The sequence below is a fragment of the Mastomys coucha genome, unplaced genomic scaffold, assembly GCF_008632895.1.
Source record: "Mastomys coucha isolate ucsf_1 unplaced genomic scaffold, UCSF_Mcou_1 pScaffold18, whole genome shotgun sequence".
NCBI lineage: Eukaryota > Metazoa > Chordata > Mammalia > Rodentia > Muridae > Mastomys > Mastomys coucha.
Genome location: NW_022196900.1, coordinates 82395030 through 82418374, shown reverse-complemented (window position 1 = coordinate 82418374; position 23345 = coordinate 82395030). Strand labels below are relative to the sequence as shown.

General features: G+C 47.0%; 3 protein-coding genes across 10 annotated transcripts in view; all 3 read right to left on the bottom strand.

Annotated features, from left to right (window-relative positions):
• The window catches only part of Oscp1 (organic solute carrier partner 1), a 29718-nt gene extending 24614 nt beyond the window's left edge, over positions 1-5104 (bottom strand). Inside the window, exon 1 of one of the 2 annotated variants that reach the window (XR_004121063.1) lies at positions 4625-5104. Coding sequence is in view for 1 of the 2 variants with exons in the window: in XM_031378635.1 (XP_031234495.1) it covers positions 4625-4736 (112 nt within the window). In the remaining variant the exon portion in view is untranslated. The remainder of the gene's footprint in view (positions 1-4624) is intronic. The other variant, XM_031378635.1, reaches the window with a different exon arrangement.
• Positions 5105-7866: 2762 nt separating this feature from the next.
• Positions 7867-16787, bottom strand: Mrps15 (mitochondrial ribosomal protein S15). The gene is made up of 8 exons (XM_031378636.1): positions 16521-16787; positions 16241-16282; positions 15055-15133; positions 13498-13546; positions 12446-12530; positions 10253-10311; positions 8255-8446; positions 7867-8028 (listed from the first exon to the last, which is right to left on the bottom strand). The coding sequence occupies exons 1-8, from the start codon at positions 16648-16650 to the stop codon at positions 7891-7893; spliced, it is 774 nt and encodes a 257-aa protein (XP_031234496.1). The 5' UTR covers positions 16651-16787; the 3' UTR covers positions 7867-7890.
• A 4754-nt stretch (positions 16788-21541) lies between these two features.
• Csf3r (colony stimulating factor 3 receptor) overlaps positions 21542-23345 on the bottom strand; it is a 22954-nt gene continuing 21150 nt past the window's right edge. For 6 of the 7 annotated variants that reach the window (XM_031378632.1, XM_031378629.1, XM_031378630.1 and 3 more), the window contains one exon: positions 21542-22458. In XM_031378632.1, coding sequence (XP_031234492.1) covers positions 21982-22458 — 477 coding nt within the window. In that variant the 3' untranslated portion in view covers positions 21542-21981. The remainder of the gene's footprint in view (positions 22459-23345) is intronic. The other variant, XM_031378634.1, reaches the window with a different exon arrangement.

Below are 23345 nucleotides of genomic sequence, written 5' to 3'. Positions count from 1 at the left end.
CTCTCTCTCTCTCGCTCTCACACACACACACACACACACACACACCCTCTCTCTCACACAAGACACAAGACTCACAGGGATAGTTGGGCCTTTTGGTACAAGACTGTAATTCTATCTACTCAGGAGGCTCAGGCAGGATCAAAAGTTTCAGATCTAACTGGGCTACAGAGTGAATTCAAGGCAACCTGGTGAGATGGAGCTCTAAATCCGGCCGGATGGAGTGGTAGCTCAGTGGCAGAGCTCTTGCCTAGTGTGCGTGAGGCTTTAAATCCAGTCCCCACTACCGGGGGTGGGGAGTAGCGTGGTCAAGTCATATGCTTTTGGAGAGGGAGTAAATGGAGAAGCAGGTCCTGTCTGGCCTTCCTAAAGCAGTTATTTGTTTTCTGGGGGCCCTGTATCAACATCTGCTGTTTCTATGTGGTGTTAGCATCACAGGCTTGCAGTTATTTAGAGATGGGGAGTTTTTATCCTCTTGAAGGTGTGTCTGACCCTCCTTGGTCGGCTGTGGATAAAACAACTGAAAACTCCAGGAAGCGCAAGTCACTCCAGCCGGCAATGGCACCCAGTGCCAGCAGAGGGCTCTAGTGAGCTGCTGGCTTCTCCCCTACATTCCTCTTTAAAATGCCAGGCTAGGTATCCCCAGCCCCGACTTATTCTCCAGATGACTTGTTTGTGACAATCCACGGGTTCCGGGGCTGGCTGTTACATTTGGACCAGAACAGAACTCCACTGCTGTTTAGCAGCTCTTCAGTGCCACACATTTCAGGAAAACAAAATAAAACAAAAAACAAGCAAACAACCCCCCACCCCCAACCCCTGCCAAAGGTCACTTCACAGTCGAGTGCTCATGTGTAATAAGGAGGTAAACAAAATGTACCAGGGTTTTATGAATATAGAAGTGAGGCAGAGGCGGCTTCTATGGCCCACCTTATTGCTTAAAATATGAGACAACGTTTAGTATGCAACTCTCACAAGCTGCCCCATTAAGAGCGAACTTCCTTTCTGTTCAACACTAAACTCTGGCTGCATTGTGAGGAGAAACAGCAATGTCTGCGCTGGCCTTTTGGGAACAGGGATGGCCTCCAGGAGACCAATTAGTTGTCTAAGATAATGAAAACAGGTCCAAGAAATACGATTTCCTTCAAAGTATCTACGAGGACTAATTTACCGTGTCTGAGATTTATAGGCCTGTGTACAGGCATCTGTCACAATGGTACTGGTTGGAGCTCCTGCAGCCACACCAACTTTTAACAGCAGAATAGACCAGCGCTTAACTTTTAAATTTTATGCCGTCTTGCTTCCTCTTCTATAAGGCCCCACTGGCCAAGTATTCCATTTCTTTTAGAAGCTAGGTGGATATACACACACATGCATGCATGTGTGCGTGTGCATTTCAAAGCCTTCCCTTTCCCATATAGTCCCTTCAGGTGAGGCAGTCGAGTGCTCATGTGCAGCAGCACGTAAGGACGTGCTGGTTAGGAGTGGGAGCTCTGGGGTCTTGAAGCCTGGAGTCACTCGCTCCTCCCATCAGCTCTGCAATGCTGGGCAAAGCAGCTTTGGTTTTTCTTGTAAAACTGGATGGCGGTGTTATCTATATGGAAGAACAGTGGGCATCATGGTTGGCTTTTTTCCTTTTGTTTTTTTTTTTGGTTTTATTTGTTTGTTTGTTTGTTTGTTTAAGACAGGGTTACTCTGTATAGCCCTGGCTGTCCTGGAACTCACTCTGTAGACCAGGCTGGCTTCAGACTCACAGAGATCCACTTGCCTCTGCCTTTTTGTTTTTTTGTTTTGTTTTGTTTTGCTTTTCGAGACAGGGTTTCTCTGTATAGCCCTGGCTGTCCTGGAACTCACTCTGTAGACCAGGCTGGCCTTGAACTCAGAAATCTGCCTGCCTCTGCCTCCCAAGCGCTGGGATTAAAGGCGTGCGCCTGGCTTCCCCCTCACCCCGTCAAGGTGTTTAAATGAAGTATTGATACAATTGAAAAACTGTTTCAATAGTCATGAGTGGTGGCTCACTCCTACAACCTCAGCACCTGGGAGGCTGAGGCAAGAGGACTGTTGGAACAGCTACAGTGTGAGCCTTGTTTCAATAAAGCAAAACAAGTATTGGATTGTTGTCATTATGGAGATGGGTCTTGAGTTTTAGAATCAGTTATGGATTACACTCATCAGCACCCCACTTCCGGGGACTGTACAGACAAGCTTGACCCAGTCTCTCCAGAATCTCATATGGTGTGACATCTGCTATAAACTACGCAATGAGTGAGTGGATGAAAATGAATCATTAAAGATGGCTGAGACTCCATTTATGGAGTCTAGGTAAACCAGAAAGATTATCACTCTTCACGTTTTCTGGTATAGTAGCACACAACTGGGATACCAAGGCTGAGGTGGTGGGAACAGGGGGATCAGAGTTCAAGGCCAGCCTTTGCTACATGAAACTTTATCTCAGAAAAAAAAACAAAAAAACAAAATAGTGGGTGTGTATGTAAGAAAAGATAGCATGTGTATGTTGTACTATTGAGACAGGGTCTCATTATGTGGTACTGGCTGGCCTGGGACTTACTAGATAGACTAGGTTGGCCCAGCACTTACAAGATACACCAGGCTGGCCTGGAACTTGCAGGGGTCCTCTCGACTCAGCCCCCAAGTGCCTGGTTTAAACGACTATAGCTCTTGGTTTTTAAATTTTTTGTTTTTAATTATGTGCATGTGTCTGGGTATGTGCACATTCTGGGAGGCCAGAGGAGGGTGCTAGATTCCCTGGAATTTGATTGCAGGTGGTTGTAAGCTTCCCAGAGAATGCTGGGAATGGAAAACTGACCCTCTGAAAGTGCAGTAAGTGCTCCTAACTGCAGTGATGGCTTTGTCTAGCCTGGGTCTACAGTTCTTAAAGACAGAGCCTGACCCTTCATATTCTCAGAGTCTTGCCCAGACCTCCTCTTGAAGGGCAATGCCAACTACTAATTGTGTGAACATGAAATGCACATTACAGCTTCGCTCTCAGGTGTGTATTATTGTCATCATTTATAGAGAAACAGGCTTACAGAGGCCGTCACAATTCAGGATCCTGCAGCAAACTAAATGTGGGATCTAGACCTGTATGCCTTCAAAGGCCACATTAGTAATGTAAATTGTTAATTTATACTGCCTTCCAAGATGCAGGCTACCTAGAGAAATGGAGCCTGTCCCTCCACTAGGGCCATTAGTGTGAGTGAAGTCACATCACATAGCCAGCAAGAAACAAAGAACCCTCCTGAGGAAGGAGCACCATGGCGTAGGACAACGCTGGCAGCAAACCTGCACTGAGCACTGATTTACTCTGATCTGGGTGTTGAGTGTTAGATGCTGAAGTACAAACTTGTATAAGACAAACAAGTGGGGAGACACATGCCAACAGCTGAGTATGGACCCGGCAGCCATGTGTGGTAGAGAGAAGCACGGGGAGGATGCTGTGAGAACATAACCAGGTCCTTCTCCTGAGGAAGGAGGACTCTTCCTCAGTGGTACAGAAGGAGATCAGGGAGAGGACGGAGTCATGAAGGACATAGGTTAAACATCTACATACACTTGGGTGTGATTAGGACTCAAAGTGTCCTAATCAGAGGACCCCAAGCTCTCCTGCTTAGGACTTGGTCTCCATTTAGACAGTAGTGGAAGGTTGACTGCAGTTATAAGGAGAGATGGTACTAGACGTATTTGCATTTTGCAAAGCCCTCTGGTAGCAATGCTCAAAATGAATGGAAGGGAGTGGTCCAGGGAGTTCTCTTGTCTGTCTATGCATGAACTTACACAAGATCAGACACAATATCTGAATGTTCATGTTTAACTTCAATGGAGGGTACATAGGCTGTTGGGAGGAAATTGAGTTTTCATTAGTGTTCAGTTGTTCTTTATACTTATACTTGTTCATACTTAAGCCTAGCAAATTTGGTGAACAGAGTTGCTTGCTGAGAAGTAAGAAAAACTGTCAGCGTGTTCTGGCTGGTCATTTCTCCCTGCATTACACATGGCATGATTTTGCATTTTACAAGCGTTCCAATAGTATTTTCACAATTGCAATCCCTTCCAACATTTGCAAAATCGAGAAGTATGTTTTCGTTCTTATCTATATTATTTTAGGACCCTACATTTCTAGAAATGGCTCCTTAAATGAGCATGACCAGGCTTCAGCTTACGTAGGACAGAGACGCGGGCGAATCCCCATCTGTTTCGTGGGGGTTAACGGACGGTTATACCTGCCAAAAGTATACTGCCGGCTGGAACTACTTTTGGAAATAGACAAATTTCCAGAGACCGGGAAATCGAGGGCTCAAGCACTGTAAGTATGTCCAATGTATTAGGTTTCTCTTTGGGGAAATGTTCTTTTGGAGAATTAATTTGACTCTTGAGGGCTTCCAGCTGCAAGGGCTCTGCATCTTTTGAGAAAGATACCCAGCTGTCAAAGAGAAGTGCGCAGAGGCGTTGGTTTGGCTATTGGGATGCGGAGAAGGTGGCCAGATGGCGGTCTGTCTGTGGGAATGAGGGCGGAGGTTGGAGGGGGGCTGGTGCTAGGCTGCGGCTCTGGATGGAGACATTTAGTAAGGTGAGGAGGGGGATACATCAAGGCTGCAGGCCGTCTTACCTTTGCGGGCCTTGTCTCCGGGGATGTTCTGGGCCCTCAGTCGCTGGTCTAGGACGTAAAGCATCTCCCCGCCCAAGTTCAGAAAGAGCAGCGGCAGAGTCCGAACCGACATAGTGCCGGAAACCCGCAGGGTAGGTGAATGAAGAGCCCCAGGGTTTGGGATCTAGCAGCCTGGAGGCCCCTACGCGTCCATAGCCCGGTTGCTGGGGCAACGCCGCGGACAGAAAGGCGAACCAATCACATGGTGGATTGGTAGGAGGTGACCCGAAGACCGGCGTTTATTGGGTTAAGTGACAGAGGCCGCTACTGGGGATTGGTCCGAAGGGAGGTGCGCGACGTTGGCCTCCGGGGAGCGCTGGTTTTGAGTTTTCGTTTAGCTTCGGTGGCGCCGGGCGCCTTCGAAACAGCTGCACGTATCCGTCACGGCCCAGCCAGGCCCAGCCAGGCCCAGCCAGGCCCAGCCAGGCCCAGCCAGGCCCAGCCAGGCCCAGCCAGGCCCAGCCAGGCCCAGCCAGGCCCAGCCAGGCCCAGCCAGGCCCAGCCAGGCCCAGCCAGGCCCAGCCATCGCACCGGAAGCTAGGAAAGTCAGCCCCAGAATCTTCGGAGTCGCTCGCCTAGAGTCGTCTAGAGTCCCGGTCTGCAGTCGCCTGCTGTGCTGCCCCGGGCAGATTTGTGAACCCCCTCCCAGGGACGCGCGGAGGAATCCGTGAGGTCACGGCTAGCGCTACGAAGGCACTCGTAGTTATTACATATTAGTCCCTCATCTGGATTAGTTATATCATTTGTCTCCTTTCTAAACCCTCCCGGAAGCGATGTTCCACCGGATTTACTACTCGGTGAGGCAACCCAGCCCGGCAATCCTAGCGGCTTAAGCAGCACCCGCACGTCTCTTCTCCGCTTATGGCTGGACCTTTTCAGATGATTCAGTGTTTCTGCTAAGCATTCCTCTTTCCAGCCAGAGCAATCTTGAGACTTGAGCTTTGGAACCCACATCCACCTCCCTTCATAATCAGCCACCTCCTTCTTTTCCTTGTAGAATCCTCACACTCCTTAATTCCTTTTTCTGTATTCCTACGTTCGTATCACTGCTCTGATGCAGTTGGACTAAATTTCAAAAGGCGCCACTTAAAAAAAACAGCACATTCTTTCCTCCACGTCACACCTGCTAGTCGTTTTTCTTTTCTCCTAAGAGCCAAACTTTTAAAAATTGTCTAGTACAACTTGAGCCTTTTTTTTTTTTTTTTTGGAAACAGGGTTTCTTTGTGTAGTCCTGGAACTCGCTCTGTAGACTAGGCTGGTCTCAAACTCAGAGATCCACCAGCCTCTGGCTCCGGGAGTGCTGGGATCCCGGCACAACTTGAGCTTCTTAACACCTCAACCTCACCTGTAATAAACCTTTTTATCTTCTGGTGGGCCTTATGCATTTTGTTACCTGCCTAGCTTCCAAAAGTATCTCAAGTTTTGGCAAAACAGACTCCCTTTCAGAATTTTTCCTCTTTGTAGTATCAGACTGTATATATGAACTTCAGAATCAAGACAGAGCTAGGAGTGTGGTGGCACTTGCCTTTGGTCCCAGCACTTTGTAAGTAGGTCCAGCCTGGTCTACATAGCAAGTTCTAGGACAGGACTGAGACCCTGTCTTTAAAAACAACAAAAATCCAAAACCAGAGAGAACTAGGTTTGAACACTAATCAGTTCTCGAATTTGGATAAGCTGCCTAAGTTTTCCGAGCCTATTTTCAATAGAAAGACAATTAGGCTGGGCAGTGGAGGCAAAAGCCTTTAATCTCAGCACTTGGAAGGCAGAGGCAGGTGGGTTTTTAAATTCGAGGCCAGTCTGGTCTATAGAGTTCCAGGACAGCCAGAGCTACACAAACCATGTCTGGAACCCACCCCCCTTACTCTCCCCACCACCACAAAAAAAAGAGAAAGCCAGCCAGCTTGAGGAACAAAGGATTTAAGTATCAGACAATATTAAAGTGCCCAAGGCAGCATCTAAAACAGTGCCTTTCCTGCAGGCCTGATCTCTGCTGTGGCTTTCTCCTTGAGAGGCAGGTGCCGGGCCCTGTGGCACAGGACCTCTAGACAGGTGTCCACTGGAGGGCCATTACATTAAGGCCTTCCTCAGTGTTCCTGGAGGTGATAACCAGGCAGTTCAGCTTCACTTCTGATTCCTTCTACCCACTCACCTCTTCCTCCATCTCAGGGATGCTCTCAGAAATAATTTTCCCATCCTGACATGGCCCATTTTTCTTTCTACATATCTTTCCTTTGCAATTGAACTTCTGGAGAAAGGGTTTCATGTAGTCTAGACTGGCCTCAAACTAGCCATGCAACCAAAGATAGCCTTGAGATGATATTCTAGTCTCTCCCAAGTGCTGGAACTAGTCATTCAAACACCAAAGCTCAGGATCCATAGGCAGTTACGCACCCAGGGCCTTAGTTACCTTAACAGCCCCAAACTGCTCTGGCCCATCCTCAGCTGTCATCTTTCATCTGCTCTTCAGTAGCACTTTAACATATCTTTCTCTTGCTGGCATTTCCCTTCTCAGACTGAGATCCAGAGTTCTTTCTTCAGTATAATGAACTGAATTTTTTTTTTTTTCAAGACAGGGTTTCTCTGTGAAACCTTGGCTGTCCTGGAACTCACTCTATAGACTAGGCTGGGCTCAAACTCAAGCGATCTGCCTGCCTCTGCCTCCTAAGTGCTGGGATTAAAGGCGTGCGCCACCACTGTCGGGCAAACTGAATGTCTTTATACCCGAGTCCCATTCATAGACTGAAGCCCTAACTCCAAATGAGTCCCACTGTCCCTTTAGACTTTTTTCTTTTCTTTTCTTTTCTTTTTTGTTTTGTTTTTTGAGATAGGGTTTCTCTGTATAGCCCTGGCTGTCCTGGAACTAACTCTGTAGACCAGGCTGGCCTCCAACTCAGAAATCCACCTGTCTCTGCCTCCCAAGCGCTGGGATTAAAGGCGCGCCACCACTGCCAAGATTTTTTTCTTTAACTCGCAGTTCTTCTGCCTAAATGTCATTTCTCTTGGCCAGTGAACTCCTCCTCATCCTTTAAAACCGTGCAGTAACCAGCTCCTCCGGCTGCCAGCATGACCACTCTGAAACATCCCATATATTTGTTTCAATGACTGCATTCTCTGGGGTGTTGGCAGGGACTATGCCTCTGAGACCTCAGAGCAAAATTAAAAATAAACCCCCTTCCTCAGGTTAAGAAGAAGGCCACCTTCTGTCGCTCTTCAGGGGGAAGACTTTATTAGTTCACTGTGGTCTTCTCTGGTAGGGCATTTGAGGGGTTCTCTGGGACCCCCTCATTTTTTTGTTTTTTGGCAGCCACTGCAGCTGCTTTTAAGGCCATTTTTTGCTTCTTCAGCTTTTGCACCTCCTGGTAAACCTGGTGGTTGAAAGAGGTTAAGAAAAGACTTTGTAATTTTATGTAAAACCTCGGATTTGGAGCAGGTCTGTGGGAGCTATCTTACTGGAAACCCCATTCTCTCTGCATGTGTTGGTGACCTGAGCCAGTTCTAGGCCTTGGTCAGAAACAGACCGCTTCTCTCTCCTACTCTCTGCACCTCAGTCTAGGGAGGCTGACCAAAGCAACCAACTGTATGAATCCATACCCGAATGCACAGAGCCTTCTTGGCCAGGAAGCGGCGGTGAACCTTTTGGAAATGCAGAGGGGGTATGGTATATTCCACCCCCAGCTCCTTGCATGTCTTTTCGAAGACGTCATAGTTAGTCTGGCGGAGGATTCTGAGCAGCTTTTTCCTCTGGTCGATGCTCATCAGCAGATGGCGTTTGTGGGCTTTGTCCTATAGAAAAAGCTATATTATATTATTTGTTGTTTTGAGACAAGGACTCACTTTGTAACCCAGGCTGGCCTCAAACACATGGCAATTCTGTCTCAGCTTCCTGCTTGCTGGGATGACAGGCTTAAGCCATCACACTTATTTTTTTGGATTTTCAAGACAGGGTTTCTCTGTGTAGCTCTGGCTGTCCTGGAACTCAATCTGTAGACAAGGCTGGCCTTGAACTTAGAAATCTGCCTGCCTCTGCCTTCCAAGTGCTGGGATTAAAGGCATGTGCCACCACTGCCTAGCATACTTACTCTTTTTTTTTTTTTAATTTTTTAATTTATTTTATTATTATATCTAAGTACAATGTAGCTGTCTTCAGACAGCCCCGGAAGAGGGCATCAGATCTCATGGATGGTTGTGAGCCACCATGTGGTTACTGGGATTTGAACTCAGGACCTTCAGAAGAGCAGTTAGTGCTCTTAACCACTGAGCCATCTCTCCAGCCCCGCATACTTACTCTTAATTTCAGTATTTTGTTAAGTATTAACATTGCTTCCGACTAATGATATATGGCCATTCCACCATTTCACTGAAATGTCCCTACACTCTTATGCACACATTACCACAGCTGTGCAGGAGGTATTGTCGCTGTTCACGGTTTATAGACAGGGAATAAAGGCTTAGAGAACGCATGTGCCTGCCATAGGTCCTAAGACTGTTCACCCTGAGGGCATCTACTGACTGCCCAGCCTCCAGCTCTCACTCTCCCCTGTACTATGCACCCACTCAGCTTCCCCAGCACTTAGGAGACTGTCAGATTGAGTAGGAAGAAAGAGAACCCCATCCTCTGTTCCAGGTCCTGCTCTGTGAGGGCTCTGCAATAGAGCTGGGATTCTACATCTCAAATGAACAAAGCTAATTTTCAAAGAGCATGTTCAGCCAGCTCCTGGGAGCACTCGAGGCTCGATTAGTCTGTGTTCACAACTGCATACTTATTAAAAAAACCAAAACAACAACAACAAAAACTCCATAAGTAGTTGGGTCTGATAGCACATACCCTGTAGTTTAGCTCCCAGGCAGATGAAAGGGAAAGGATGAAGAGTTCAAAATCAGCCTATTCAGCACAGGGACCAAAATACCAGCAATTTCCTATCTCTAGCAGCTCCACCCTGCTCAGCTGAGCAATGACACAGTGGTTAAGAGTATGGGCCTCCTGGCAAGATTGCCTTATTTCATGTGTCAGGCATCACTCCCTAGCAGTGTCCCTTAAAGAGTAATGTTACCCACTCCATGGCGAGATTGCTTTTCTGAAAAATTTGAAAGAAATGGTTCTAAAGGTTACGAGAGACACCGCTAAGAGCCTAGAGATGCGATGTGTACCACACTGACTGCTAGTATTAATTCTTGTAATCCTTGCAGTCCCGTGGCAGGATTCCCACTCTACAGATGTTGAGAACATGGGCTCAGACCAATAGGCTTCCCAAAGTCACCATGACTTTCAGTATTATCCATTCATTTAAAAACTATTTACTAAGCACCCACTATGTGTTAGGCAGTGACCATGCTCTACAGTTTACTAAGCACCCACTATGTGTCAGGTAGCAAGCACACTGTACAGTTTGTTTTCTTGACCACTGATGATTCCCAACAGAGTCTGTAAGGCCCCTTTTGTCCCTCTAGAGGAAGGAGGGGAGTGTTTTCCTACTAGGGTTGAGGGTGGCCTCTCTGGTGTCAGACACTAGCTTCTTAGGACCGAGAGCCCTTTACTCCTTACCCATCTTTGCTGTTGTGGGTTAGCTTTGAGTGAAGCCCGGGGTTTACCTTTCGATGTTTCTGCATGTGTTCTTCATAATTGTGGATCCTCACAGTCAAGGCAACAACTGAAACCACAAACCACAGAGGATGAGAGCTGGGCATGGAGGAAGGGGGGCCCAGGCCCACCTCCTGTTTTAAGAACCAAGAGTAACAATCAGCGATGCTTTTGTATAGCTCTAAATCCCCAAACACTCTCTGAATTGCAAGATCTCAAAAAAAAAAAAAAAAAAAAAAAAAAAAAAAAAAAAAAAAACCAAAAAACCACTGTGGATCATCTTTCTACTAGAAAAGCAAGCTCAAGAAAAGGAAATACTTCATTCCATAAAAGCCACCATCTATCATAGCAAATAGCACTGTGAATGTGGGGCGGGGAGGGGAGAAGGAGGTGACATAGTCCCATTATGAAGCTCGGCTTCACCTTAAACGTGCTGTGTAGCCAGACTTGTAACCAACTTGCCTCTCCTCCTCTACCTAGAATTATGGGTGTGCACCACTGGGCCTGGCTGGTAATGAGCACTCTCAAGGGCAAACTGTAGTCCTATGCTTTGACTCTGCCATACAATGTTTTCATCTATAAAGCTCATGCCTGAGAATCATGCACTTCAGTTGCAAAAATAATGGAGACACAGGCAGGTAGATCTTTGTGTGGTGTTGACATAGCACGTTTTCAGTTACATAGTGGGACGGTGTCTAAAACAGTGGTTCTCAACCATGTGGGTCTAAACCCTTTTGGAGGTCCCAAATCATATTTATGTTCTAATTCATATCAGTAGCAAAATTACACCAGTGAAGTAGCAATGAAATAATTTATGGCTGGGGGTCACTACAATATGAAGAACTGTATAAAAGGGTCGCAGCATTAAGAAAGTTGAGAAGCACTGGTCTAAAAGAAAACAAACACCTTAAAAACAACAAAACCAAAACAAAAAACCAAAACCACTCCCCCCCCCCCAAACTCTCAACTGTTTTAACCAAGCTTCTGATCTTGTGTTGAGCTGGGCTGCCTTTGTAGCTACCCTGGGGCATATGCAGCCTGCAGACATCAGTTTGAACACACTTGCAGGAGCATTAAATTCAGGGACTCTAGCATGCTGTCATGGTTAATATTTACTGTTGTACTAGAGGTCCCAGCTAATCACTGAAATAAAGCCACCCAGGGTGGGCTCAGTGGGTACAGGTACTGTGGTACACACATGATGCCTGAGTTCAGTCCCTGGGATCCATGGTGGAAGGACAGACAGACAGATGGAAGGAAGGAGGGCTGGACATCTAACATTGTCCCATGTGGCACACGTGTACATGCACTCACACAACATATCCTTCCATACACAGTAATAATAATAAAAGCCAACTCTCAAAATTTTACTCTTTTTGTTCCTGTGTTTCCAATAGGTTTCAGAATTAAAACTTCTCACTTATATGAGTGGAGAGATGGCACACAGGACTGAGATGTTCTTCAGGAGGTCCTAAGTTCCGTTCCCAGCAGAAGGTGCCTCACAACTGTCTGTAACTCCAGTTCACAGGATCTGAAGTCCTTTTCTGACTTCCACTGGCACTAGGCAGAGTGCAGACACACACGCAAGCAAAACACCCATACACATTAACAAAGTTTTTAAAAAAGGGACTGAGGCTCAAAGACGGAGGAGGTTAATACCAGCTGCAATGCAGGCGGATGGCAGCTGGGAAGAAACCCTGCAGACACTGCATAGGCCACCAAGTCACTCCCCTGCCACTTCCTGGTTCCACTCAAGAGGCAGGCTGTCATATCTAATGAGGGCTACTGCCAACTCCAGCTGGAAACCAAAACAGGAACCTGGAAATGCCCCACGCTCGTGGGCATGCCAGCACTCCACAGATGTGAGTCTCACTGTTAGTGGCTTACTTTTTGTTTCCAAAGTCTGTACACATTCTCTAACATCTCAGTCTGGCCACAAAGTAGGAAATAGAACTTCAGCCCTATCTACCCCAGAAGCTCCATCTTCAGACTCTGCTCTGGAAGCAGAGACTCCAGAGAACACAGATGACCTGTTTGCCTTCACACAGAGCAATGGGCAGGACTCAGCTGTTGACTCTACCATCACTGGACTTGGTATCCAGAGTCCCATGCCTCTCCCCTTCCCAAGCCACATCAAGAGCCTAGGCTAGGTACCACCTAGCAGACTCCTATGCATCCCCACTACCAAGGGCCCCTGAACCAACTTCGAGCCTCCAACGTTCTCGAATCCTCAGGGTTTTCCGCAATCTTGTTCATCAATTGTTCTTGCTTGATTTTTAACTTCTCTTTCTGTTGGAGACAGAAATTGGGGGAAATCTGAGTGGGGAAATCCTCTGAAGACTAACCCTTCTTGTTTTTGCTTTTTTGTTTTTTGAGACAACGTTTCTCTGTGTAGCCCTGGCTGTCCTGGAACTCACTCTGTAGACCAGGCTGGCCTCGAACTCAGAAATCCGCCTGCCTCTGCCTCCCAAGTGTGCACCACCACCCGGGAAGACTAACCCTTCTTGACTAGGAGGCTACAGTTACAGTGTCTTGGCCAGAGTTTACTATCCCAGAGTATGGCTATCCATAGCCTCACGAGTAGCCCAAGCAGTCCCAGTGTCTCTCTTTGCCTATGGGTCACAGTGTAGTTCTCAGCTACTGCTCCAGTGTCTGCCTGCATGCTGCCATGCCTGCACCATGACGATACTGGACTAAACTTCTGAAATTGCAAGAAAGCCTCCAATTAAATGCTTTCTTTTCTTTTTTCTCTTCTTTTTCCTTCCTTCCTTCCTTCTTTCTTTCTTTCTTTCTTTCTTTCTTTTTTTTGGTTTTTCAAGAAAGGGTTTCCTTGTGTAGCCCTCGCTGTCCTGGAACTCACTCTGTAGACCAGGCTGGTCTTGAACTCAGAAACCTGCCTATCTCTGCTTCCCAAGTGCTGGGATTAAAGGTGTGCTCTACCACTGCCCTGCTCAATTAAATGCTTTCTTTCATAAGAGTTGCCTTAGACATGGTATCTCTTCACAGCAAAACAAAGACAAAAACAAAAAACCCAAGACATCATCTTTACTGTACATCAACTGTTTATCAGATAGATGTCAGAGGTACAACAGAGGAACAAAAGTCTTTTCATGGTTTGGATAGAGAATGACTGTGGGATAAATGCCTGGGGAAGCCTGGGAAGGAGGGATGGAGGGATGGAGGGATGGGAGGAAGGAGGGATGAAGGGATGGAGTTCCCAGGGAGAAGGCTTAGGGTTGCACAGGTACTCACTCACCCTGCTGGCCATTTCCAAAGACAAGATTCTTTTCACAACATCATCAACCCTGCAAAATACCAGGGCAATGAGACGAGTATAGGAAGGAGAAGACATGTTTTTTCTATGAGAGTTTATGTGTTTGTGCATATATAGATTACATTCACGGGCACAGAGGTGCCTGTGGAGGCCAGAAGAGGGTTATGGCCCTGTGGAACTCTGAGTTAAAGGTGATTTTGAGCTGTCTGGTATGGGAACAAAACTGTGTCCTCTGGATGAGCAGCAACACTCGTAACTACTGAGCCATCTCCTGTCCATGCTGTTTCACAGTAGTTTCAAAGAAAAGAGTGGTAGACCGAGACTGATCTTAAAGGAGGGGTGCTGCTGCTGGACAGAGGCTCAGTAGTTGAGAGCACTGTTCTTGCAGAGGACCCAAGTTTCCAGCCCCCCAAAATAACTTATAACCATCCATAACTTCAGTTCAGGGGACCCAATGACCTCTTCTGACCACTGTAAGCACCAGGCACTCATGTGGTGTACAAACACACACATGAGCAAAGCATAAAAAATGAAAGAAACAAAAGCCAGAAAACAAAGAAAGACGATGGTCAGATGTATAAAGGTGCTTTCTGTGTGAGTCTGACCATGGGAACCATAAAGCTGTAAAGGAGAACACAATTACACAGTTGTCCTCCAATTTCTACATGTGGGCTTCTTAGGCACCCCCCACCCCCAGTCATGCACACATACACAGTAATAAATATAAATGAAAAAAAGGTAGGGACTGGAAAAATGGTTCAGTGGTTAAGCGCACTTGTTCTTGCAAAGGGCCAGAGTTGGTTCCTAGCTTCCACAGCAACTGGCTTACAACCTCCTGTGATTCTAGCTCCAGGGACTCCATGTGGGCACTCAAACATATGGGCACATATGCTGACACACATGCACATAAAAATAACCTGTTAAGAACATTTAAAATGCAAGAACACATGACAGTTACTTCTATAAGAAATGCAGCTCTGGTCTGTTAGTCTATGGGTTGGTCTTGTCTCAGGGAAAGCAAAGGAAGGATTTCCACCTCCGACAGACACACCCAGACTCGTAGTAAGGAAGGTTGGAGCCAGCCCAGCTCCCACTGTACAGGGGCTAAGCAGAAGGACTCTGGTTTTGGTGTCTGTCAGCTCTGGGTTCTAGCCCTAGCTCTGTCTTTTACTTGTATAACACAAAGCATTCATACAAATAGGACACAATTTCTTCTCTACAGGGCTTCTGTGAAGTCAAGAGAAGAGAGATCTCTACCGAGGCCAGCAGAGTGTGTTAGTTCTTTGACATCTATTGGTATGAGGCCCTCACTCGGAGCATCAGAAACAAAAGGGGACCTGAGCTCTATGAGCACCAGGTACCCCAGCTGCCCACCTGAGCCTATAATACCTGGGACCCTCACTAGTGCTCACCATGTCCAGGGCTCCACATAATCTACCTTCCAGTACAACAGGCCAAGTCTTTAAGTCACCCCTTTTCTACTCCCTGTCCATCCTCCCAGGAACTCCTGTACCCACAAGTAGGTTTCTTTCCGCTTACTTCTCCATGTTGGGGATGATGTTCTTGTATTCTTTGATGAATGTGGAAGAGGGTGGTTCATCATCTTGCTTGGGCTGGACTGTCAAACACAGGGATGGAAAATACTCAGTGTTAACTCCCATTCTCCCAGGCTCCACTCTTTCCACTCACTCCCCAAATCTGTGGGAAGTACCTAAGGTCTCAACTAGGCAATGGACACATCGAAGCTCAGTTCCTCTTCTGCAAACCTTGTGGGCACCTGCTTCTATATTGCATGTTGCAAACAAGGGGCCTTTCCCAAGACATGCACTGTGCCTGCAACACAAACCCACTTGGGTCTACAGTTATCAGATTCCTCACTGGGATAGGTTCTCCTGTGGACAGGAGTGAGCTTGGCTTCATTTGAACTACTCAATTCCCCAGTCTAGTCCATAGTCTAGCCTAGAATAAGCACTTAACAAGACTTGCTGCTTGACCATATGAATGAAGTAAAGGGTTAGAGGGAGCACAGCTAGCTTTAAGGCAATGTCATCATCCAGTACAGATCACCAAAAGCTCAGCCTTGGTGTGTGCATTCCTACTCTGTCACTGGAGATGAGGCTGAAGCCTGGAGTCCAGCCCAGTCCAGCACAACCAAGATGATCTATCCTCAAGTTAGACTCTGTTCTGCCACTTAGTCATAAACAGTAATAAAGACTATTACATCACAGTTTACTGTGCAAGGGTTAAGAGTGCTTTTCATATGCTGCCATGATTGACTCCTGATAACTGTGTTCCAATGGATCCTTTGACACTCATTTCAGCGCTGGCTCACAAAAAAAGCAACTTGCCTCAAACAATATGTGTTTGTTAGAGGGTCCTAAGGCATAGAAACTACATCCTTTATCTCAGAATGGCAGATAAGAAGTATTACATTTCTGGGACATAATGCTTCCTAGTGTTGCCAGCCAAGCACTCACTCACTGGGTCCAGCCAAGCTGAACTGGGAGACCTCACTTCCAACGGATGTTGGATGAATGCTTTCACTGGAAAGCTCTTACTCCTATCTTCTCGAGCACGCCAAAAGAAACGCTCTATATAACGTGGGTGCAGGGATTTGGGGGCCGACCCTTTGCGCACCACCTCTGTCCCCTTGTCCACCCCAAGCCTTCCAGGTGGGTTTTGTTTTGTTTTGTTTTACCTCAAGTCTCAACCCAAGTCCTCGTACCTGGTTTCTGGATGGCGTATGCACGCGCGGCATGCAGCAGACCTATGCAGAACAGAAAGAGCTGAAACTCATGTCCTTACACAGCTCCGCACGACCCTTCTACCACGGACTGCGTGCACCTGCACCTAACTAGCGCCTTATTTCCCCATCTCCCGCCTCACCACTCCTTTCCTAGCCATCACCCTTTCTTTCTCATCCTGTCACTGCCTTTCTCTGGTCTCCGGGTGCCTGGTATCCTCCATCTTCGCCCAGCCCCACGGGACCCAGCTCGGCGGCTCACTCGGAGGCTGCAGGCCGCAGCGTGCCGAGGGCAGACTGGCGCTGCTTCCGCCCCTCAGCGCAGGGACTGGGGCCTGTGTCACCGCCTGGGCACGAACGGAGCTCAGCGCACGCCACGCGGCCCGCAGCATGGTGACTCCTGACTCGGCGGGCCCGCGCCGCCACGGTCCGCTCCGCGGTAGCTCCAGGTTACACGGGCGCAGCCATGACGGTTCAGGCTCGACCAATCGAGGTGAGAGCTCGACAAGAGTAGCCGAGGGCTGAGCGAATGGATTGGCTTTGGAGGATGGAGGAGCTGGGGTGGAGCCCAGGGATTTGGCCTGGTGGGCGGCCTGTCTCTATGTTTACAGGCCTGGAGCACTGTGTGAATTTCTTTCCTTTCTTCCTTCCTTTCTTTCTTCCTTCCTTCCTTCCTTTCTTTCTTTCTTTTTTTTTTGATTTTTTGGTTTTTTTGTTTTTTGGTTTTTAGTTTTTGGTTTTGTTTTGGTTTTTGGTTTTTCGAGACAGGGTTTCTCTGTGTAGCCCTGGCTGTCCTGGAACTCACTCTATAGACCACTCAGAAATCTGCCCGTCTCTGCCTCCCAAGTGCTGGGATTATAGGCGTGCGCCACCACTGCCTGGCTGCACTGTGTGAATTCTTTTTGTTGTTGTTGTTGTTTGTTTTTTTGTTTTTCGAGACAGGGTTTCTCTGTATAGCCCTGGCTGTCCTGGTCCTGGAGCAGACCAGGCTGGCCTCGAACTCAGAAATCCGCCTGCCTCTGCCTCCCAAGTGCTGGAACTACTGTGTGAATTCTAAAATGTCACCTATTGACCTTGCATCCGGCCTTAATCACTTTCTAAATTCCTTATGTTCTGTACTTGACCTGGTCCGCAGCTCTCAAACTGTTGGTGAAGATACAAGGGGGGGGGGTGTTGTTGAACGACCTTTTCTTAGGGATCATACATCAGATACCTTGCATATCATATATTTACATTACAATTCATAATAGCAAAATTGCAATTATGAACTAGCAACAGAAATAATTTTATTAGCGGTCTCCACAACATGAAGAACTATATTAAAGTGTCTCTGCATTAGGAAGGTTGAGAACCACTGCCTTAGGTCGTAGTTATTTTAGGGCTTCTGTGGGACTGTCCATACCCTCTGCAGAGGCTAATTGTCTTTCTTGGCCCTCCTCCAGAGTCCAGGGCCCTGTAAGAACCCCTAGGTTCCAGCCTTGTTTTGTTGGCTTTGTACCCCAGTGATGAAGGATGGAGATTTTGGAAGGGTACTGAGCCATTACTATTAGACCCTGTGGGCAAAGTCTACAGTGTTCCAAAAACATCCAATGAGAATGGTAGTAATGTCTTTTACATTGTTCAGCCTATAGACCAAGGCAAGCTGTACACAAAACACATGTTTAAATAGTCAGTATTTGGTACTCAGCTGTGATAAAAGTGAAATGAGGAATGCAAGGGCAAATATAAAGGAAAAGTAGGGGGTGGGGTAAAGAAAGGGCCCAGGAAAGAACACACCATCCCAAGCCTGAGACCAGGGCCAGAGAAAGTAGATCCAGACATAGGCAAGGCTTTTCTGGAAAGCCCTCCAATAGCATAGGGAATAACCCTGACAAATGTGGCTACATGAAATTAAAATGACATTGGGCAACTGGAGATGTAGTTTGGTTAGCAGAGTCCCTGCCTAGAATGTACAGTCCTGGGTTAGATTCCCAGTGGTACATAAAAATTGGGTGTAGTGGCATATGCCCCGTGATCCCAGGACTTTGGAATTGAAGGCAAGAGGATTAAAAGTTGTTCGAGGTCGTCCTTGGTTGCATCGCAGGTTTGAGCCCAGCCTGGGCTACATATACTTAAGACCCTGTCTCAAAAAGGGGGTGGGTCAGGAGAGATGGTTCAGTTGGTAACGTGCCTGCTGTGTAAGCGTGAACATCCAAGATCAGATCCCAGCAGCCATGTAAAAGCCAGGCACAGCACGTACAGTTCCAGAGCAGGGGTTCAGGGAGGTTGAGTATGTGATCCCTGGAACTCATTGGCCACCTAAGATAGCTGAATCCAGGAGCTCCAGATTCATTGAGACCCTGCTTACAAAGTGAGGTGAGGGCTGGAAAGATGAATGCTTGTTGCTCTTGCAGAGGACCTGGGTTTGGTTCCTAGCAGCCACATGACTGTTGACAACCTGTAACACTCTTTCCAGGGGCCCGATGCTCTGTTCTCACCTCTGAGGGCACCAGGCATATAAAAGGTACATAGACATTCTTGTAGTCAAAACACTCACACATGTAAAATAAGCAAATATTTTTAACAAAGAAAAAGAAGGTAGATGGGCAGTGATGACACGTGACTTTAGTCTCAGCATTTAGGAAGCAGAGGCAGGGGGAATCTCTGTGAGTTTGAGGCCAGCCTGATCTGCATAGCAAGTTTCAACCCAGCCAGAGCTAAAGAATCCTGTCTCCAAAACAAAACAAACCGACAGCTATAGAAAGGAGAGTTCAACCTTTGGTCTCTACATATGTGTGGAGCAATCAGAATGGGAGAAAATTTGACCAGTTAATCATCTAATGGAATTAAATATATTATACAAGGAACTCCAATAATTAAATAAAATAAATTAAATTGACATACCAAATTATCTGTCAATTCATGGACAAATGAGTTGGGATAGATAGTTCTCAAAAGAATAAGAAATAAGAATTGTTAATAGATATTTGAAAAAATATCCAACATGCCTGGCTACACTGGAAATGCAAATGACAAATGCATTGAAATGCCAGCTCACCCCAGGAGAAATGGCTGTCACCAAAATCAGGAGTGACAACAAAGGGTGAGGATATGGAGAAAAGGAAAGTCTTTATTTTTTGTTTGTTTGATAGCCCTGGCTGTCCTGGAACTCACTCTGTAGACAGGACTGGCTCGAACTCAGACATCCACTTCCCTCTGCCTCCTGAGTGCTGAGATTAAAGGCATGTGCCAGTAGTGCATAGCTGAAAAAGTTCTTATACATTGCGACTGGGAATGTGCGTGTGTAATCAACACAGAAAACAATATTGGAGTCTCCCCAAAGGGAAAAAGTCCAAAACCAATCGATCAAACACCAGAAAAACTAAAAATATAGATGGGTAGGAGACTCTGGTTAGAAGGCCTTCAGAAAACCAGAGTTCAGTTCCCAGCATCCACATGGTGGCTCACAAGGGAACCAGATGCCCTCTTCTGTCCTCTGTGGACTCTGTACAGGTAGTATACAGACATATATGCAGGTCACTCACACACATAAAATAAAAATATTAAGTTCTTTAAAAAAAAAAAATAGGTAAGCCAGGCAGCGGTGGCACATCCCAGCTCTTGGGAGGCAGAGGCAGAGGCAGGTGGATTTCTGAGTTGGAGGTCAGCTTGGTCTACAGAATGAGTTCCAGGACAGCCAGGGCTACAAACAAACGAACAAAAAGTAAAGCTTGTGTTTATAATTAACCTCTTTAGTGATGAACCTTATATTCTGGCTTTATGCTTATTAAATAATGTACTTCTCTCACTCTTTTCTCCTTGAAGAAAGGGTCTCTTTCTTCACAAGTCAATTTTTCTATTTATGCTGAGGATCAAACCCTGAGATTCATATATATATCAGGCAAATGTTCTACCACTGAGCTACATCCTCAGGCCTGATGTATTGCTTAAGGTATGCTTCCTCAGTAAGATTTTTATTTTATATGTATGTGTTTTGCCTGCATGCACATCTGTACCTCACTTGTGTGTCTGTTGTCATGGAGGCTGGAAGAGGGCACTGGATTTAAATTAAGAGATGAAATTATAGATGGTTGTGATCCACCATGTAGGAGCTGAAAGTATACCCTAGGACCTCTGGAAGAGCAGCTAGTGCTCTTAACTGCTGAGCCATCTCTCCAGCCACCTGACTCTGTCTCTGTCTCTCTCTGTCTCTCTGTCTCTGTCTCTGTCTCTGTCTCTCTCTCTGTCTCTCTCTCTCTCTCTCTCTCACACACACACACACACACACAAGAGAGAGACAGATACAGAGAGGGAGAAAGACAGAAGCATAGAGTAGCTCTTAGCTTGCTATGTATCACAGCTTGGCCTCAAATGGACAGTCTTCCTGTTTAAGCCTCTTACATGTTGTTGGAATTGCAGCAGCAGCAATGGGGCTCCTCTCTTCCCAGGTTTCTCTGTGTTCCCCAGAATTCCAATTCCTTCCAAGTAAGTCTTGCCTGTTTTTTGTTTGTTTGTTTTGTTTTGTTTTTTCGAGACAGTGTTTCTCTGTATAGTCCTGGCTATACTGGAACTCACTCTGTAGACCAGGCTGGCCTCGAACTCAGAAATCTGCCTGCCTCTGCCTCCCAAGTGCTGGGACTAAAGGCAAGTGCCACCACCGCCTGGCAAAGGGACTGGACTCTGCATGGGCCAGGAATCGAACCCAGGCCTTCTGCATGGCAGGCGAGAATTCTACCACTGAACCACTCATGCCCCTAAATCCTGCCTGTTTTCTGATTATCAGTTTCATGTCTCCATTACCAGTATCACATCTGTCTATGGGGGAGTGAATTCTCCTTTTTGAATCTTAGATGCTAGGCAAAAGCTGGCTAAAGGAAGGAAGGAAGGAGGGAAGGAAGGAAGAGATGAATGATTCTGAGAAATGTCTTCTTGACTGCTGGGCCCTGAAAATAAAAGACACTGCTGGGTGGTGGTGGTGCATGCTTGTATTCCCAGCATTCAGAAGACAGAGGCAGGTAGATCTCTGAGGCCAGCCTGATCTATAGAGTGAGTTCCAGGACAGGTAGGGCTGTTACACAGAGAAACCCAGTCTTGAAAAACAAATGGACAAGGGTAGAAGACACTTAGCTATGCTCAAGAGATTCCTTTCTGGGACCAGTGAGATACCTCCATAGGTAAAGGTGCTTACCACTAAGCCTTGAGTTCACTTCTCAAGATTCACATGCTGGAGGCCAGAGTTAATTCCCACAAAGTGCCTCCTGACCTCTGCCCATGAGCCTCCACTCCCAACAAAACAAGTACATGTCATAAAAAAATTTTTTTTTATTTAGCTTTTGCTTAATTTTTGAAACAGGATCTCCCTATGTAGCCCAGGCTGGCCTGGAACTTGCAGTCTTCCTGCATCTTCCTCCCAGATGTTGGGATGCTAGGCATGTACCACCACGTCCAGCCAGAATTTCTGAAAATGCCAGCCCCAACTCAAAACCTACAATCAGTTTAAAGGACTGAAATTATATGAAAGATGAAAGGTGACTCGCAGGCTGTAAGCAGTATCTATCTGGACCTTAGAGTGTGACAGTGAGTGAGCTGGGGGTGTAGACTGAGGTCAGAGTGGAGGAGAGGTGCTAGGGGCCAGAGACAGAGACACTGGCCATTCTGCTTCTCTCAGAGCCAGTAGATTTCAGTGGAGGGCTCTTCTTCTCTGAATAGGCCAGGGCCTTTGAGCTGCAAGGATCCCCAAAGTCCTAGAAACCCCCTTGTTCTTCAACTCCATGGACCTGGAGCCCCTGAAAGAGGGGAAAATCAAATGGAGGCCCAAAGACACAGTCATCTTCCTGGCTTGGAGGTTGGGGCACAAAGGTCTCCTGGTCTCTTGAGTGGAACCAGGTGTTCTCATAAGATTTAGGGCTGGGTGTGGGGCCCCCCAAGAGGGGCTGAGTAGAGTCACAGCGAATGTACCGCACTACTTCTGGGCTGGTGGGGCTCCCAAGCACCTGACCATAGAGGACCTGGTCACTAGTGCCAGAGGGAGGCTGGAACTGGTTGGAAATTTCTCTTGGATCTCCTTGGAGCACGTAGGTCTGAACCAGGGCTGGAAGGCTACCGGTCCCAGAGCTTTCACTGGAATCCCAGTGGGTCGGTTTCTTGTCTTCCTCCAGTTCAGTGATCTTGGTGATTGACGGCACGCTGGAGCCCCAGAAGCTGGGCAGCTGGAAGGCTTCCTGAACACAGGGATACAAAATATGGCATGTTTTATCTCCAATGTCTGCTCCACACATTGCTCCTTCCTGAGATGAGTCGGTTATGGGATCTTCCTTGTTGCTATGCAGCAGAGCACAAAGGGCTAGATTTGGGCTGGAGAGATGGCTCAGTGGTTAAGAGCACACTGAGTGCTCTTCCAAAGGTCTTGAGTTCAAATCCCAGCAACCACATGATGGCTCACAACCATCCATAACGAGATCTGACACCCTATTCTGGAGTGTCTGAAGACAGCTACAGTGTACTTACATATAATAATAAATAAATAAATCTTTTAAAAAAAGGGGGGGCTATACTTGCCTGGCAGCTGTCCATGCCTGACAGGTACCTGACACATGACTCCCACCCCACCCTCTGCTACCCATGCATCCATTGTGTAGTGAGGTGACCAGTCTTTTTTATTTTTTTTTGAGACAGGGTTTCTCTGTGTAGCCCTGGCTGTTCTGGAACTCACTCTGTTGACCAGCAGGCTGGCCTCGAACTCAGAAATCCGCCCGTCTCTGCCTCCCAAGTGCTGGGATTAAAGGTGTGCACTGCCACCGCCCGGAGAGGTGACCAATCTTTAAGAGTCAAACTCTTACTTAAGCTGGGTGGTGGTGGTGGTGGCGCACGCCTTTAATCCCAGTATTTGGGAGGCAGAGGCAGGTGGATTTCTAAATTCGAGGCCAGCCTGGTCTATAGAGTGAGTTGCAGGTCAGCCAGGGCTACACAGAGAAGCCCTGTCTCGAAAAAACAACAACAACAAAAAAGAGTCAAACTCAGTCCTACATCTCTCCAAAGCAGTGTGTGTATGTGTGTGTGTATGTGTGTGTGTGTGTGTGTGTATGTGTGTGTGTGTGTGTGTGTGTAT

Bases quoted from the DNA above. Each gene is read 5' to 3' on its own strand.
- Mrps15 (XM_031378636.1), bottom strand. From the start codon at position 16,650: ATGCTGCGGGCCGCGTGGCGTGCGCTGAGCTCCGTTCGTGCCCAGGCG. The intron at 16,283-16,520 runs GTGAGCCGCCGA...TGTTCTGCATAG, and splicing joins CTGCGGCCTGCAGCCTCCGA to GTCTGCTGCATGCCGCGCGT. The intron at 8,029-8,254 runs GTATGGATTCAT...TTCAACCACCAG, and splicing joins AGAAGGCTCTGTGCATTCGG to GTTTACCAGGAGGTGCAAAA.